This window comes from Pelodiscus sinensis, chromosome 1 (assembly GCF_052426305.1).
Source record: "Pelodiscus sinensis isolate ZL-2025 chromosome 1, ASM5242630v1, whole genome shotgun sequence".
Taxonomy (NCBI): domain Eukaryota; kingdom Metazoa; phylum Chordata; order Testudines; family Trionychidae; genus Pelodiscus; species Pelodiscus sinensis.
Window position 1 is genome coordinate 340,536,825 of NC_143052.1, and position 15,407 is coordinate 340,552,231.

At 44.3% G+C, this 15,407-nt stretch overlaps 1 protein-coding gene across 1 annotated transcript; it reads left to right on the forward strand.

The window, feature by feature from the left end:
* Nucleotides 1-177: 177 nt before the first annotated feature.
* On the forward strand, nucleotides 178-9,194 carry LOC149525986 (maestro heat-like repeat-containing protein family member 2B). Its single transcript, XM_089776585.1, has 7 exons — nucleotides 178-296; nucleotides 1,753-1,876; nucleotides 3,127-3,236; nucleotides 5,328-5,480; nucleotides 6,700-6,854; nucleotides 8,373-8,535; nucleotides 8,979-9,194. The coding sequence occupies exons 1-7, from the start codon at nucleotides 180-182 to the stop codon at nucleotides 9,177-9,179; spliced, it is 1,023 nt and encodes a 340-aa protein (XP_089632711.1). The 5' UTR covers nucleotides 178-179; the 3' UTR covers nucleotides 9,180-9,194.
* Nucleotides 9,195-15,407: the final 6,213 nt, after the last annotated feature.

The window sequence follows — 15,407 nt, forward strand, 5'->3', positions numbered from 1 at the left end:
GGTACTTCTGTAGCCAGTGTTGCAAGGAATTTACATAACAGATGTGTTAATCATTTGTACTTCAGCCACTATTCCAAAGAGATAAAAGCAAAAGCAAAAGGACTCTCATATCCTGTCTCATATTGCATGCAGAAGAGATAATAATAACTCGTGCATAATCTCTACCCTTGCAGGTGAGGATGGCAGCTCTCCATTTTGTCCTGAAGCTGCTCAGTTCAGGAAGTGTGGAGAATTGTGCAGCAGGGGATATGGTCGCCTATGTATTCAGAGAGTTCGATGTGTCCACCAGAAATCTGGTAAGGAGAGTTCTTAACACTTAGGACTCAGTTCTGCCATTCTGGCATGCTGATTGTTCCCCTTGACTTCAGTGGGAGCTTTGGATGCTCAAGGATGCAGCTGGACTGAAGGATTAGAGCTAGAATCTGATCAGTGATATTCGTGTAAAGCCAGGGTAATGCCCCTGACTTCAGTGGCATTATTTTGGATTTACACAAGTGTAACAGAGACCAGAATCTGATTCTGGATATTTACATCTGACAGTGCGACCTACATTCCTTAGACCTCGGGCAAGTCAGTGAAAATTCTGACAACACAATCTTTCAGTGAAATGCTCTTGTATAAGGAAGCACATCTTTTTTATAAATAGACTCTTGATACAATTGCAGTGCCGCTTGTTAAGTTATTGTGGTCACACATAGGCTGGCTGTGTCAGTGTCATAGATGCATTCCTATACTCTCAGGCTGTTAAAGTTGAAGCAAAATGCAGGACAATGTAGCACTTTAAAGACTAACAAGATGGTTTATTAGATGATGAGCTTTCGTGGGCCAGACCCACTTCCTGATCTGAGGAAGTGGGTCTGGCCCACGAAATCTCATCATCTAATAAACCATCTTAAAAAAAATAAAAATAAATAAATCTTGTTAGTCTTTAAAGTGCTACATTGTCCTGCATTTGCTTCAGCTACCCCAGACTAACACAGCTACATTTCTATCGCTGTTAAAGTTGAATTTCTATTTCTATTTAATCAGATAAGAACATAAAACATGAATGGCCATTCTGGATCCCCCAGACAAATGGTTCATGTAGCCTGTCTTCTGACAGTGGTGGGTGTTATGTGCATCAGAGGGAACAAACAGAACAAGGCAATTGTTGAGTGATCTCTCCCTTGTTGTCCAGTCCCAGCCCCAGGCAGTCAGAGATATAGGGACACCCATATCATGCATCTCTGATCATCTTATATGGCTCTATCATACCCCCCTGTAAGCATCTCTTTTCTAAGATGAATGGTCCCAGTCCTTTTAACTTCTCCTTGTATGAGTTGTCCCATATCCCATATCATTTTTGTTGCTTTTCTCTGAACTTTTTCCAATTATAACCTAACTTTATTTAAGTTGGAGGACTACAATTGCTTGCAATATTCAAGGTGTGAGTGTACCATGGATTTGAAACAGTGGCATGATGATATTTATCATATTATTATTCATCCCTTTTCCTAGTGGTTCCTAACATACCATTAGCATTTTTAACTGCAGCTGCATGTTGAACAGATGTTTTTAGAGGACTATCCACAATGACTCTGAGATTTTTCTTGAGTGCTACAGCTAATTTAGACCCCATCAATTTGCATGTACAACAAGGATTATGTTTTCCAATGTGCCGTACCCAGGTACAGTAATGGAGTTCACAATAAAGAAGGCAAATAATGTCCAGTATAGCCGGAGAACTTTCATTCTTCATTCTTTTAAAATTAGCCTCAGGAAACTTTTCATCAGATTGGATCTCTGATTGGGCTGTTAGCACCATACACCTGTGATTCAGTTACGACATCGCGTCAGAGGGTGGTTGACTGTATCAACTGTCTTCTCAATATACAAGGTGAGGAGACCATGAGCAGGTGTAAGTAACTCTTCACTTTCTTTCATTGTTGTAATGACCATTTTTTCCATCTGTAATTCTTTCTGTCTTGTTAGCAACACTTATATAACAGAACGATTGGGGCCTTGTAAGTACATTGCTGGAAGAGAACTGCACAAATAATAAATAATCTGCAAATATTAGAGGGTGGACAAAATATAGCACACAGGCCAGATCTGCCCTTCTCCCCAGAATTTCTGTCTGGAGCGCTCAGCTGATTAGCAAGCATGCCAGCAGCATGTGTTCAGCTGCCCCTCTCCGACCTTGCTCCATCCTATCTGCTGCTAGTGGTGTGTGGAGGGGAGGTGAGCAGGGAGACGTGCAGAAGTCAGGGTGACCCCTTTGCCCTTGTCATCATCTCTGCAGAGCAGAGTTTGGGGAGAGGGACACATACAATAGTGCTGCTCCAGTCTGAAGTATGGTGAGTAACGGAGTGCCTATCTAAAGAGGCAGTGCACTGTTTCTAAGATTTCTCTGGCAGCCAGCATGTCCCTCTCTCTCTCTCTCTCTCTCTCTCTCACACACACACACACACACACACACACACACATTGTCTCACACACACTCTCTCCCCCGCCATATGCCCATATGCCCCCGCTCTGCAGAGTGGGGTGGGGAGAGGGAGATGACAGAGCAGGACAGCTTTCCCTTAAAGAGACTGAGAGCAGAGTGGCTACTGAAATCAGATATACAGAGAAAGATGCTCCACACAGAATACAGTGCCTGTTTAATCCTGTATGAATCACAATGAATCACATGCCATTACTGTTAACTTTCAGACATAGGGGCTACGTCTAGACTACATCCCTTTTTCGGAGGGATAAGGGATCTTTCGGAAAAGGCTTAATTTTCCGCAAGATCAGCATCTAGACTGGCGCTTTTCTCCGGCAAAGCTCCGTGCCGAAAAAAGCTGCAGCCATTTTTATGCTAATGAAGCAGGGGAGATTTAAATCCCCGCTTCATTAGCAATTGCGATACGTCTAATTTACATCCCTTTTCCGAAAAAGGGATGTAGTCTAGACATAGCCTGACGGTAAAATTCTGACTCCGTTAAAGTCAACAAGAATTTCGTCATTGGCTTTAGTGGGGCCAAAATTTCACACACAGCTGGTAATAACATACCCCATAGATCCTCCTGTATGATTATCTATGGATCAGAGGTTCAGTTTTATTAAATGTTGCCATACTTTTTCTCCTTTTCTCTATCCTAGGTCAGTGCACTAACCTGGGGTCAGCAGAGGAGGAGCTGAGTTGTCTCCGTGAGGCACTAACAACTCCAGACCCTGAGGCTCTGTTTCAAGCATCTTCCAAAATGGCTAAGGTAACAAACACTAGGTGACTGTCCTAGTGGCTGTGCACCATTCATTTTCCCTTGTCCAGAGGACTGGAAAAGGGCAAATATAGTGCCCATCTATAAAAAGGGAAATAAGAACAACCCAGGAAACTACAGACCAGTTAGTTTAACTTCTGTGCCTGGGAAGATAATGGAGCAAGTAATTAAGGAAATCGTCTGTAAACACTTGGAAAGTGGCAAGGTGATAGGGAACAGCCAGCCTGGATTTGTAAAGAACAAATCATGTCAAACCAATCTGATAGTTTTCTTTGATAGGATAACGAGTCTTGTGGATAAGGGAGAAGTGGTGGATGTGGTATACCTAGACTTTAGTAAGGCATTTGATACAGTCTCGCATGATATTCTTATCAATAAACTAGGTAAATACAACTTAGATGGGGCTACTATAAGGTGGGTGCATAACTGGCTGGATAACCATACTCAGAGAGTAGTTATTAATGGTTCACAATCCTGCTGGAAAGGCATAACAAGTGGGGTTCCACAGAGGTCTGTTTTGGGACCGGCTTTGTTCAATATCTTCATCAACGATTTAGATATTGATATAGAAAGTACGCTTATTAAGTTTGCAGATGATACCAAGCTGGGAGGGGTTGCGACTAATCTGCAGGATAGGGTCACTAATTCAAAATGACTTGGACAAATTGGAGAAATGGTCTGAGGTAAATAGGATGAAGTTTAAGACAAATGCCAAGTTCTCCACTTAGGAAGGAACAATCAGTTTCATACATACAGAATGGGAAGCGACTGTCTGGGAAGGAGTACGGCAGAAAGGGATCTAGGGGTTATAGTGGACCACAAGTTGAATATGAGTCAGCAGTGTGATGCCCTTGCAAAGAAAGCAAACATAATTCTGAGATGCATTAACAGGGGTGTTGTGAGCAAGACATGAGAAGTCATTCTTCCGCTCTACTTTGCGCTGGTTAGGCCTCAATTGGAGTATTGTGTTCAGTTCTGAGCACCGCATTTCAAGAAAGATGTGGAGAAATTGGAGAGGGTCCAGAGAAGAGCAACGAGAATGATGAAAGGTCTAGAGAACATGACCTATGAGGGAAGGCTGAAGGAATTAGGTTTGTTTAGTTTAGAAAAGAGAAGATCGAGGGGGAACATGATAGCAGTTTTCAGATATCTAAAAGGGTGCCATAAGGAGGAGGGAGAAAACTTGTTCATCTTGGCCTATGGGGATAGAACAAGAAGCAATGGGCTTAAACTGCAGCAAGGGAGATTTAGATTGGACATTAGGAAAAAGTTCCTAATTGTCAGGGTAGTCAAACACTGGAATAAATTGCCCAGGGAGGTTGTGGAATCTCCATTTCTGGAGATATTTAAGAGTAGGTTAGATAAATGTGTATCAGGGATGGTTTAGACAGTATTTGATCCTGCCATGAGGGCAGGGGATTGGACTCGATGAACTCTCAAGGTCCCTTCCAGTCCTAGTATTCTATGATTCTATGATTGTTTTATGCTTTTGTGATGTCTTTCCACACTTGGAGCGAGCTATGGGAGTGAGGCATTCATGGGTAATCAGTAACATGCTTTTCATAGGTATATGCTATGAATGCCATGTAAAAAACAAACAGATTCCAGACAGTTGCATGAACATGCCCATGCATGTGCGCGCGCACATCCATCCATCCATCCATCCAGGGGGAAAATATGTGAGCGGGACATCAAGCTGAGAAACCAGTCTTGGCACCTTGTGTGTTTACCTGAACCTATATTTGTGTGCATGCATCTCTTTGCATATTTTTATATTTTGTGAAAAGATGTCATGTACATAATAGAATATAAACTGGAAATTTACATCCTGTTTGTCCCATACAATGTTGTGCTAACTGTACAACCTAAGATCTAACCTGATATTATTAGTGTAGAATAGAGATGTGGTAGCTAGAAAGATTACAGAGAAAATTTTAATTGCAACTGCCTTGCCAGATATGAGCCCAATTAGCAATTTGCTGATGAATACATTATTTTCCTATACAGCTCTTAGGCCTCCTTTCTTAAAAGTACTGGAGCCGACTATCATTGCAATCTTTCCTGGTTTTGATCTGTCCACAGGTGGTTAGTAAGTACTTTCCCTCTGAACAAGCCACAGATTTTATTGAGGCCATACTGGATCGTATGCTGTCTGCTAGCCCCTCCTGTGCCACAGCAGCCGGTCTGTGGATGAAGATCATCCTGAAGGAGTGTGGAGGTGCCATGCTGGATGAGGTAAAATAGAAGCTGGAGAGGTTTTTCTGGCTAACCTGCAGGCTTTCAGGTCTTTGCCATCATTTGCAGTGAACACAAGTCTTGCTGTTTCTCCCCCTGGGATTGGAAGTTAATTCCATCTGTGTTCCTATCCTGAGTCAGGCAATGGGGGAATCAACAGCAGAAGACAGAGATAATCTAACGGTACATCTGCACTAGCTCGTTAGTTCGAGCTCGGTAGGGTAATGAGGGCAAGCGGAGTTGCAAATGAAGCCCGAGATTTAAATATCCCGGGCTTCATTTGCATGTTCCCTGGCGCCACCATTTTTAAATCCCCCTTACTCCAAACTCCGTGCCCGCGGCTACATGCGGCATGGACTAGGTAGTTCAAATTAAAGATCCTAATTCGAACTACCGTTACTCCTCATGGAATTAGGATCTTTAATTAGAACTACCTACTCCGTGCCGCGTGTAGCCGCGGGCACGGAGTTCGGATTAAGGAGGATTTTAAAATGGCAGCACCCGGGAACATGCAAATGAAGCCTGGGATATTTAAATCCTGGGCTTCATTTGCAACTCTGCTTGCCCTCATTACCCTACCTAGCTCGAACTAACGAGCTAGTGTAGCCGTACCCCAAGGGAAAAGGAAGATGCTTGATTATTTGTCTATCTTGTTGTCACAGTTTCCAGCCATGAAAGGCTTGGAAAAATTAGACTCCGAGTAAAATGCAAAAAGAGAATATCCGGCCCCAAGAGACAAGCTAAGTGAACTACATCTTAGGGCCTCAGATAATGAGGGGTCTCTAAAAATACCCCCAAATTACTAGTTTTTACTTGCCTCTTTGCCTATGTACAGATAGATAGATAGATAGATAGATAGATAGATAGATAGATAGATAGATAGATAGATAGATAGATAGATAGATAGATTATTTCTATTTTCATTGTCCTTTCTGTTAGAATAATACATGTTTTTTTGGAAATGCAATGAGGCCTCTTTAACTTGACATAGCTTAGGGCCTCAGCATGTCTTAACCCGGTGTTGCAGCCAGGTATGGGCAGAGATATGTATAATTTTTGTGGGTTAAATCTATGCAGCCATGTCTAAATACTTGTTTTTTGAAGGAAGGATTTTCTACAAGAACAGCAAATTGCTAAACGACTAAATAAACGTTTTGGTTCTGCAGAATGAATGGAGAGAATGGAAAAGGGACATTTTTTCTGGTTTTATTCTGTCCAGGTGCCAGCTATCCTGAGTAGAATATACATTCACATGCCTACCATCAAGCAGGGTAGCTTGAGGCAGTTCCTGGTGGAGGCAGTGTCCATTCTAGGTCACCATCACCTAGAGGCAGTGATCTTCAGCCTCCTCATCAAACGTCTGCCGATGGACAGGTATATAGTGCTCCTTACAGTGTTCATTTTGGTAACCATGGATCCCACGGCTTCACTGGAAGATGTAAGGCTTCATTTAAGCCACAGACAGTTTGAGATAATTCCTAAAGGTTAATAGCTTGGGTCTTTCTGCAGAAAGGTCCAAGACCATGTCAAGGTGGGTGCAGGGAGAAATTAAGTGTCATTCTGTTTCCATTAATTAATAGTTGCTTTGGCATCCTAAAGACTTCCCTTTACTGGCATCACTGGAGTGGACTTTTGCCTCTCCAGACCCCTGAACTAACATCACCCTGGAAATTGCCAGTGACTGTTCGTTTTCTGGTAGCATGAAAGCTTCAAATCCAAATTCCTGGCTGATTAGCAAGGATAGGGCACCAGGCTTTTGGTATCAGCAAGGGTATGGCTGCTGGAATGGAATTGTCATTCTTGGTACTTAAAGACAGGGTGGTAAGCATATCTATCATTTCATTCAAACATCCCTAGCTGAATTATCAGTCATCAGTGCAGGAATCTAAGAACATGAGAACGGCTGTAGTGGGTCAGACCAAACGTCCATCTAGCCCAGGATCCTGTCTTCAGACAGTGGCCAATGCCAGGTGCCCCATAGGGAGTGAACAGAACATGCCCATTCTGGCAAATAGAGGCCAGGGAATGCCATTTGTGAAGAGGTCATGGGCTAGCCACAAATATTTGTTCTCATAGTTGTACATCCAGTTAGTAGGAAGATCATTTTTCTTTCTTCAACTTGTCTCCCAGGCCGTAGATCTTTGGGCATCACATGCTCATGATTCCATATCTACTGAGAAGTAGGAAAACAGGAACTGTGATTAGAGCTCTGTGTCCTTTCCTTCTGAAGTCTAGCATTAATGGTTATGGTGCAGTAAGACTAGGGTTGTGTCTATACAGCACCCTAAACTTGAAATAAGATGCACAATATGCACTCTGCAAATTGCGTATCATATTTTGCATAGCCTATTTTGAAATGTGGCGCTTCTACACAGCACCAAATGTCGAAATAATGTGCTATTTCAAGCCATCCCTTATCCCTCATGCAACAAAGTTTATTGGGATGGCAAAATAGTGTGCCCATTATTTTGAAAAATATTTCAAAATAACGGGCTGCTTGTGTAAATGTGGGGTAGCTATTTCAGGATACCTCCAGGATCCCCAAATAGTCATGCACTGTAGAAATGTAACCTGAAATGTAATTTAACTTAGTTCTGTAACTAGAAACTCAATATGTAAAACATGAGGACCATATAAGGAGGACAGCACTCTGAACTTGCTCATCATAGGCAGGGCTTGACAAATAATACAATCTACTCACCCATGGCGTGTAGATTGTAACCTGGAAGAGCCAGGTTTGGGCGATCTGTGCATGCGCAGATCGCCGGACAGCGCGGTTGGTGAGCCCTGATCATAGTCAAGGAGAAAATTTGTTCTTTACTTGAATATGATGCATATAGTCAGAGCCACAAAAGTCTCCAGGGGTCACATATAACTTATGTTAAATTGCAGTGACACCACTGAGCTGTGGAGATCTCTGGGGACAGATCCCTTGCTCGCCCCTCAAGTCCTGAAGGTCCTAATAGAAAGAATAAAGACTCCAACAAGCCAAGAAGGAAGCACGACCTCAGAGACAGAAACTGACCTGCATTTAGCAGCTGCTGAACCTCTCACAGTAAGTTAGACGACAGACATGTATTTCTCTGCCTTGTGACACACATGCTGATGGAAAGCTAGATGAGTGGTATAATATTGTCATATGGGCACTTCTTTTCTGAAGTACTGTTTCCTGGATTCCAGCTGTGCTTTCTGTGGAACAACAGATGGCAGATTTAGAGTATGTGGCTGATTCACTTAATAATATCTGGCAATTAGAAAGTCTTTGAATCAGATTTCTTACAGTGCTTTGCAAATGTTTTGTGCAACTCATAACATGCCTTGATAGGTCGTACACATTTTTACAGATATGGGACGCTAAGGCACACATGGAGTGAATTGCTCTCGGTCATTCATCAAGTTAGTGACAGGAGTGGGAATTTAGTCCAGCAGGTATCAGAAGGGGAGAGAGTGTGATAGTGTTAGGAAGAGACCTCTTCTTTTACCATGCTCTCCTTTCAGGCAACATGTGCCATCTTTGAAGTGGTGTCAGCATTGCAGTTGAGCAAAACTGTGCAGGAGCTGTTCCCGGAGTTGTTCACTGTTCTTCTGCAGCAGATCAGCCAAACCCTAGGACAAAAGATGCCTTTGCCCAGGATGAGCAGCCGAAGGAGGTTATTTAGAAAAGGACAACAACTATGTGAGGGCAACCCTTGCAGGTAATTAGAAGAAAGGGAGCAAAACAAAGAGAATCCCAGTACATTTGTGTGACACTCCCCAGGAGTTCTCAGGGTTATGAGGCACCTTACCATCACCTGCTTTTAATATGAGAAAGTCTTGTTTGTGCTTGCTATAGGTCAGTTCCCTGAAACCACCAACCTCTGGCAACACAAACACTACTATCTAGGCCTCCTCAGGCCTCAGTCTCTTTGTCCTCTCTTTCTGACTACAGCTTAGAGAATCTCTATCAACGGATTCTCCTCTAAGAGAAGTCTCCCTGCATCTCCCCACCAATCGGCTTTCCCCCATCTCTTAGTTTAAAAACTGCTCTACAGCCTTTTAAATGTTTAGTGCCAGTAGTCTGGTTCCACCCTGGTTTAGGTGGAGCCCATCCTTCCTGTATAGGCTCCCCCTCTCCCAAAAGTGTCCCCAGTTCTTGATAAATCCAAACCCCTCTTCCCTACACCATTGTCTCATCCACACATTGAGACTCTGAAGCTTTGCCTGCCTACCTGGTCCTGCGCGTGGAACTGGAAGCATTTCCAAGAATGCCACCATAGAGGTCCTGGATTTCAGTCTCTTTCCTAGCAACCTAAATTTGGCCTCCAGGACATCTCTCCTACCCTTCCCTATGTCATTGAGACCTACATGTACCACGACCACCGGCTCCTCCCCAGCACTACACATAAGTCTATCTAGATGCCTCTAGCATTTTGTCTCTTTTGCTCTCTGTTTCCCTCAAACACTCCTGTGGGTGTCCCTTTAGGCAGATTCCTTATTAATGGGATAATAGGTTTGTTGATTCTATAGCCCCACTCTAGCCAGGCAATCAGGTACATTTCTATCCAATTAGGCTTTCTCTGGGGAAGCTAATTAGTACTAGTAGTTACCAGAGTGCTGACCCCAAGTGCAAGCTCTCAGCACCCTGTCACATCTCGCTGGACATAGGGCCCCAAAATAACCATTAGTGATCACTAATCTCTCTGTGTCCCAGCTTTTGGGGTCTGGTTGTGTATTTTTTCCATATTACTGTACTGTGCTAGTGCCCATACACCTTGCAGATAGGAGAAAGTGACTGCAAAATGTTGTCCATAGCAACACTAGTAATATGAGATGTATGAGACTGAAATACCTCCTGGAATTAAGTCCTTCCAAAAACAGTGGTCCTCAGGATACTGTCAATGGATGAACTGTCAATGAACAACAGACCTGACAAGTAACTGGGGTTTCCTGACTGCTTAGGCTGTGCCTTTCTATTGGTTACTACAGTTCTGTGCCTCTTTTCCCCCAGGCTTTCTATTGAAGCATTAGAGGCTGTGCTTCTCAAGGCTACGAATGAGAAACTGATAAGAACTCTCTGGAAGCAGAAAACTTGGATGCTTCTTGAAAATCCGCAGACTCACCACGAGGGGGTGTGTTTGCTGGTGAGGTAAGAGATCTAGGAGACAGCACTTCATCCTCAGGGATCGGCAACAAATAGAGTGACTGACAGGGAACTTTCAGGTATAGCTTTGTGCGGGGTGCCCTGGGTGAGAAACACAGAGCTTCCATGCGTAGGTTTTAGAGTTGTATGGTCATAGCAGCTAAGCTTTTGAAGTGCACAGTCTGCCCCATAAGTGGTTCCTTTTGTCTTCCAGGGTTCTGCAAAGATCTGGACTAATAACAGTGGAGATCATACAGAGCCTCCTTCCCTGGGTAAATTCCCCATCAGAAAACCAGCGAGTCACCAGCACAGCTTTCTTTGCTCAGGTATGAGCAGTTCCACCATTAGGCTGTTATCTGTTGTTTACCTTTCTCTGGGGAATTGTACAGTTCAGTTCACAGGAATTCATTTTAGATAGTAGAATGTGTCCTTTATAAGGAAATCTCATAAGGAACTTCATTACACCTTTCTTAATCATTTTCTCTTTGTTATTTTTGGGGCCTAAACTAGCCTAGCCTAGCTGCCTATTCTAGTTGCTGGTTAAGAGAGAGTGAGCAAGATATAGATAGGCTACGTCTACATTGGCAAGATTTTGCGCAAATAGGGTATGTCTACACTACAGCACTAATTCGAATTAACTTAATTCAAATTAGTTAATTTGAAATAAGCTAATTCGAATGAGTGCATTTAGACCTAAAAACTAATTCAAATTAGCATTTTGCTAATTCGAAATAGCATGTCCACATTGAGTGGACCCTGAACCGAAGTTAAGGCTGGCCAGAACCAGTGCCGTCAGGGCATCAGGTTAGGACTTAAGGTGTGGAGCTGCTTCCTCAGGCTAGCCGAGGGCTGTGCTTAAAAAGACCTGACCCCCATCCCGGACAGACAGTTCTCAGGATTCCCCGCTTGCATGTCTAACTCGATGGGGACATCAAAGCAGTCCTGTCTTGGAGTGCCCTGAATGCCCACACTCGGCACATTTCAGCACTCGACCATCAGCCCGGCTGCACTTGCCGCAGGCTGCCATCCGGGGGAGGTCAATCAGGGGGCTATCAGGATCCAGGAGGCCCTACAGGAAAGCTTCCACCCCGAGGAGCCCGCAGAGCCACCCCAGTCCTCCCCATCGGGGGCTCGTGCCCCATTCCTCCCTCACCTCCTTCCACTTACCCTTCCCGAGCCCCCTCTTCCTGATGTAAAAAATAAAGGACACGTGTTCAAAAAAAGAAACTCTCTTTATTTAACAAAACTGGGGGCGGGGGGGATTAACCTCTGGGGGACTGGGAAAAGGAGGTGGGAGAGGGGAAGAAAGAGGGTGGGAGAGGGGAGGTAGAAACCTGGGAGGAGGGAGCTGGAAGGGGGAAGCCAGGGGAAGAAGGAGGAGGGGAAGTATAAAACTATGGTACGCCATATCTTCAGAACTGTCTACAGATGTGGTCTTCTCACCTCAAAAAAGATATGGCCTTAGAAAGGGTTCAGAAAAGGGCAAGTACAATGATTAGGGGTTTGGAACAGGTCCCATATGAAGAGAGGCTAAAGAGACTGGGACTTTTCAGCTTAGAAAAGAGGAGACTGAGGGGGGATATGATAGAGGTCTATAAAATCATGAGTGGTGTGGAGAGGGTGCATAAAGAAAAGTACTTCATTAGTTCCCATAATATAAGGACTAGAGGTCACCAAATGAAATGAATGGACATCAGGTTTAAAACTAATAAAAGAAAGTTCTTCTTCACACAAAGTTCTTCTTATAGTCAACCTGTGGAACTCCTTGCCACAGGAGGCTTTGAAGCCTAGAACTATAACAGAGTTTAAAGAGAAGTTAGATAAATTCATGGAGGTTGGGTCCGTGGAGTGCTATTAGCCAGGGGGTAGGAATGGTGTCCCTGGCCTCTGTTTGTGGAAGGCTGAAGATGGATGGCACGAGACAAATTGCTTGGTCATTGTCTTCGGTCCATCCCCTCTGGGGTACCTGGTGTTGGCCGCTGTTGGCAGACAGGCTACTGGACTAGATGGACCTTTGGTCTGACCCAGTACGGCCATTCTTATGTTCTTATGTACTAAGCGCAGGGCTCAGGGTCGGGGGTCTCACTGGAACAACTTGATTTTCATGCAAACCTGCTCCTGGGTTTGGATGTGGCCTTTGGTGGCCAGGCTGGCAGCTATCCTGCCCTAGACGGCTGCATTCCTGTGCCTAGTGTGGAGGTCGTGGACGCTGGAGGCCTCCCCCCAAACCTCGATAATGTCCACGATCTCTGCACTAGACCAGGCGGGCGCCTGCCTCTTGTGGCCCTGGGCAGGCTCCTAGGAGCCGCCAGCCTGGTCCTGGGGAGAGGCGGAGGGCTGGGTGGCAGCGGGTGGCTGGCTCATGCCATGCCAGGTGCAGGGTCTGCTGGCTGGGTGCTGGCAGGCTTGCCACTGGCACAGGCACTGTAGCCAGACCATGCCCCTTTAAGGGCTCTGGGGCTGGGAGAGGGGCAGAAAAGTTTCCCTGGTTTGGCCCAGAGTGGCCATCAGGGCAACCTGATTAGGGTTAGCCTCCAACTAGTTCGAATTAAGTGGCTACACAGCCCTTAATTTGAACTACTTAATTCGAACGAGGCGTTACTCCTCGTAGAATGAGGTTTACCTAGTTCGAATTAAGCGCTCCGCTAGTTCGATTTAAATTCGAACTAGCAGTTTGTATGTATAGCCGCTATTAAAGTTAATTCGAACTAATGGCTGTTAGTTCGAATTAACTTTGTAGTGTAGACATACCCATACTTTTAACGCAAGAGTTTTTGCGTTAGAATATTTGCGCAAGAGAGCGTCTAGACTGGCATGTGCTGTTGTGCTAAGAGGCGCTTTTCTGCAAAATCATCCGTGCCAGTGTAGACGCTCTCTTGCGCAAGAAAGCTCCGATGGCCATTTTAGCCATTGGGCTTTCTTGCACAAGAAATTAATGTGGCCTGTCTACACTGGCCTCTTGCGCAAGAACAGTTGCACAGGAGGGCTTTTTCCTGAGCGGGAGCATCATAGTTTTTGCGCAAGAAGCACTGATTTTAGACATTAGAATGTCAGTGTTCTTGTGCAAGAACTCCCCGCCAGTGTAGACTGGCAGCTGCTTTTGCGCAAAATCATGCCAATGTAGATGTAGCCATAGAATTTGCATTACTAGACCTTTTCTGACAATTCCTAGGGCTAATACTGACCAACAGCTCCTGATTTTGGTCTAGCTCAGCAAATCTTCTAAATGAATCTAGTGTCCTAATACTATAAAATAAGCAACATACAAATACATTAACATCTATCTTAGATTCTCATTAATGTAGAATAATAGATTCATAGAACATTCGAACTGGAAGGGATCTTGAGAGGTCTTCGAGTCCAATCCCCAGCCATCACGGCAGGACCAAGCACAGTCTAGATCATCCCTGACAGGTGTTTGTCTAACCTGCTCTTAAATATTTCTAGTGATGCAGATTCCACAATCTCCTGAGGCAATTTATTGCAGGGTTTAACCACCCTGACAGGCAGGACGTTTTTCCTGCTGTCCAACCTAAACTTCCCTTGATGTAATTTAAGCTCATTGCTTCTTATCCTATCCTTAGAGGCCAAGGAGAACAATTTTTCTCCATCTTCCTTAAAACATCCTTTTAGAAACTTGTATTATCTGAGTACTTCAAAATGATAATGTAGTATCTGAGTGCCTCAAAACTCTTTAAAAGTATGTATCCCTACAATACCCCTGTGAGGCAGGGAAACACTATTAGTCCCATTTTGCAAACAGGAAACTGATGCACAGAAGGCCCAAGTGACTTGCCCAACATCATCTAGGAAGTCTTTGAGGGTGCAGGAAATTGAACTGGAACCTCCTAAGTCCTAGGCTGCTAACTACTGGAGCATCCTCCCTCTCCACAGCCTTGCTATAACGTCTGTGTCATATTTCACATTTACGCTAAGTCGCTATTTTAGAGGCTCATCTGGTGGTTCTAGGAATCTGTTTGTGCCCCAAAATCTTTCTACACCCCACCTAGGAAAGGAGTCACAAACGTGGGTTTTCAAGGTCTGCCTAGAGAGGCCTCATGAAAGCTGCCAATCAGAGCCCAGCTGGCTCAGATATATGGAGCTACAGGGCTTTATTAGGTCAGTTCCTTTCAGGAAGTGGAGGGCCAAGAAAAGATGCTATTCTCTGGCCAAACCAATTCACAGGGGTTTATTTCAGGCAGCATTTTCTGAAGCTGAATTTGCAGAGAGAGAGTCCTTACGAGCCTTAAACATATAATTAGAGGGAGAAACTGAAAGTGGCCCCATAGGAAGAACCCAAGGAAAAAGTAGCAATAAACTGAAATGAAGCAATGACTCGCTGCTATTTCTAGGTTGGAACCAAGAGTAGTGGGCAGGCTCAGGTTCCCCAGTGGCATAAACCCGATGAAGGGGACAAGGCTTATGGAGAGGTTGAACAAAGAACAGACTATAAAGGGTCCAGAGTTGGGGCTGAAGACCCTAGTGAGGGCAACAGGACCTAAAAGGCATTTGTTTGGACTTTGGGACTTGGCCAGAGGGCTGAGCCATGGAAGACTCACTAAGATCGACTGGCAGGATGCACCTGGGAGAGAAAAGGACTGTGGTATCAAATGCAGTCACTGAGAGGCTTTCAAGGGATGAGCAATCACCCATTATAGTGCCTAAAAGGAAAAATCCATGTTTTTAACACAGTACTCATTCATATAGAATAATAAATTACAGTGTATTACGTGTCTCCTCAAATTATATTCGCTATCTTAATGAACATATTAGAGCTAATGGACATGTTGATTTTATTTCAGCTAATG

Excerpts from the sequence above, each read along its gene's own strand:
- LOC149525986 (XM_089776585.1), top strand. The coding sequence starts at position 180 with ATGGCAGCTCTCCATTTTGTCCTGAAGCTGCTCAGTTCAGGAAGTGTG. Across the intron at positions 5,481-6,699 it reads GAGGTGCCATGCTGGATGAG|GTGCCAGCTATCCTGAGTAG; the intron begins GTAAAATAGAAG and ends TATTCTGTCCAG. Across the intron at positions 6,855-8,372 it reads AAACGTCTGCCGATGGACAG|TGACACCACTGAGCTGTGGA; the intron begins GTATATAGTGCT and ends GTTAAATTGCAG.